Consider the following 2214-nt stretch of genomic DNA (forward strand, 5'->3'; position numbering starts at 1 on the left):
CATTTTCAAATCATAGATAAGAGGAGAAAATAATTCAAAACCAGCAAAAGAATGTTCCAACCATGTCATCAAATTCATCAACTCCAGCTGAATTATCATAACTTCTAACCAATTTCTTAAATATCCTAAAACACCAAAACTTGTCAACTTAGTGATTGATGTTACAAGGGGAATTCATGATTGATGTGCTCAACTACCCATAAATTGATTAGAAATGAGTCAGACAAAATGGATATTATGCATAAACATCCTATTGTTGTTACCAACATTAATAAAAAGGTATCTCCAAAGGAGAAAGTAGTTCAAACTTTAAACAAACATAAATTCGATTACAAAACAACTGATGGAAAATAAAAACCTAGTTCAAATATACACTTCAGTAACTACTAAACAACTAGTTGTAAATAAAAGGGTTACGTCCTTCGTGCTGGTAAACAACATCCTTCAATCATTCGGGAACTCATCTGGTGCAAGATCCGTATCGACTCCAAGGCCGCGCTCAAACTTGGCAAGGAAGTCTGTTGGTTTGTTCCATTCTTTCACATGGGATTCTACCAAACCTTCAAAACTTCGATAGTAACGTTGACCCTTTTGCACTATTTCTCTCACCACCTCGTATACAAGATCAAATGGTTCTTCTGTCATTAATTTACTTTGCAAACAAGGTCGGCAGACTAAATCAAATTAATCATCGCGGTGATAGAGACACTCACCATCATCATTGTTGATGAAGCAGTCGCGAAGTGTGTCGCAAACCCTTTGTGAATTGCAGACACAATACAGTTCCTCGATGTCACGAGAGATGGCAAGATCCAAACCGCTTTAGAGGCCCTCCAAGGTATGAAAGTATGATGAGATCCAAAGTTTGGAGCCTCCAGCAACAACATCAACAGGCGTACCATCCCCACACCGCAACAAGGCCCCATAACCTCCATTCTCTCCCTGGTTGTTGTTCTTGGTGTAATACCCATCAAAGGTGAGCAGGTATACACCTTTCGTGTCATGTAGAGGCAGCAATATGCCAGTTCTAGGAGATGGCTGGGATGATTGTTCAACCTTGGCCACAAGTAGATGCATCCCAATCATACGCGTTATATCTGATCTAGGTAGTGATGAAGGTGCAGATGTCTTCTTAGCATCAGTATCATCATCACCAGATTTTTCGAATACCTCGTCCTCAGAAAAGTGATTAATCCTAACATCATACCCATTAATATCTTGAACATACTCATTGTACCTCCAATCCTCTTCATAATTTTGAGGGAGCCCAACAATTTGTTTGTCGTGGTACGCAGACAAAGGACCAAAACTGCTGAGACCACCCTCCTGCATATCATCAGTGTCATTCGACGCCCTTAATTCCTAATAATCTTCTCAAAACTTCGTAACTTTTTTTTGTTGGCCATAGCTCTTTCTTTTTTCTCTCGTTCTCGGTTGGACATATCTATTTCTTGTTGCTCGTTTTCTTTTTTTAGCTCTTTCTACTTTTCTTTTGGCTCTGTCTCTTTCTATTTTAGCCACCTTTTTGCCTTCTTTTTGGTTTTTTTTAGAGATAAATCATCCTCCTCCATATCAGTGTCACTGAGAAGAAGAGAAATATATCACGAACCGTGAAATTAAGATAATTATCTAATAATCAAAATAAAGGAATTAAGAAACTAATCTGTCATCATCGTTACTTAAAGATGAAGCAATAAATAAAGAATACCAAATAAAGAAGATAAATACCGATGAAAAAAGATAAGCCTACCTTGGTCTGGGTTTTTGTTATTTTACTAAGATCAGCAATGAAACAAATATAAAGCTAATTATATAAGCAGAATAACCAGAGAGTGTGTAACAGTGAAGCACCAATTCTATCTATCAAAAAGAAAGAAAATAAAATAAATCACTATTGCTACTTACATGAAATGATCGGCCACCCAAAAATCTCTATCGTACCTCTTCTTTTTTCGTGTCCTCTCGATTAGACGTCCTCTATTTATACACAACATATTTATTATAGAACCATTAATTGGGGGATAAAAATAGGAATTGGGGATATAAAAAAAGGACAAAAATTGATTCCAGATATCAATTCAGGGTCACCCCTTATCTAAGTATTTTACGTATTACCTAATCTACCCCTCACTAATCCTAAATAATAATTAGTAAAATATTAATATTTTTGATAAATGATTAGTGTGTTTTATTTGAATTTGGGTGAGTGAGGTG

General features: G+C 36.3%; 1 protein-coding gene across 1 annotated transcript; it reads right to left on the reverse strand.

The window, feature by feature from the left end:
- Positions 1–426: 426 nt before the first annotated feature.
- Positions 427–1918, reverse strand: LOC113278443. Its single transcript, XM_026527274.1, has 2 exons — positions 1906–1918; positions 427–1581 (listed from the first exon to the last, which is right to left on the reverse strand). The coding sequence occupies exon 2, from the start codon at positions 1330–1332 to the stop codon at positions 823–825; it is 510 nt and encodes a 169-aa protein (XP_026383059.1). The 5' UTR covers positions 1333–1581; positions 1906–1918; the 3' UTR covers positions 427–822.
- Positions 1919–2214: the final 296 nt, after the last annotated feature.

Source organism: Papaver somniferum, chromosome 5, assembly GCF_003573695.1.
Source record: "Papaver somniferum cultivar HN1 chromosome 5, ASM357369v1, whole genome shotgun sequence".
In the NCBI taxonomy this organism is placed as follows: Eukaryota; Viridiplantae; Streptophyta; class Magnoliopsida; order Ranunculales; family Papaveraceae; genus Papaver; species Papaver somniferum.

What these genes read in the sequence shown, in the direction of transcription:
- LOC113278443 (XM_026527274.1), bottom strand. Translation starts at nt 1,332, where the DNA reads ATGCAGGAGGGTGGTCTCAGCAGTTTTGGTCCTTTGTCTGCGTACCAC.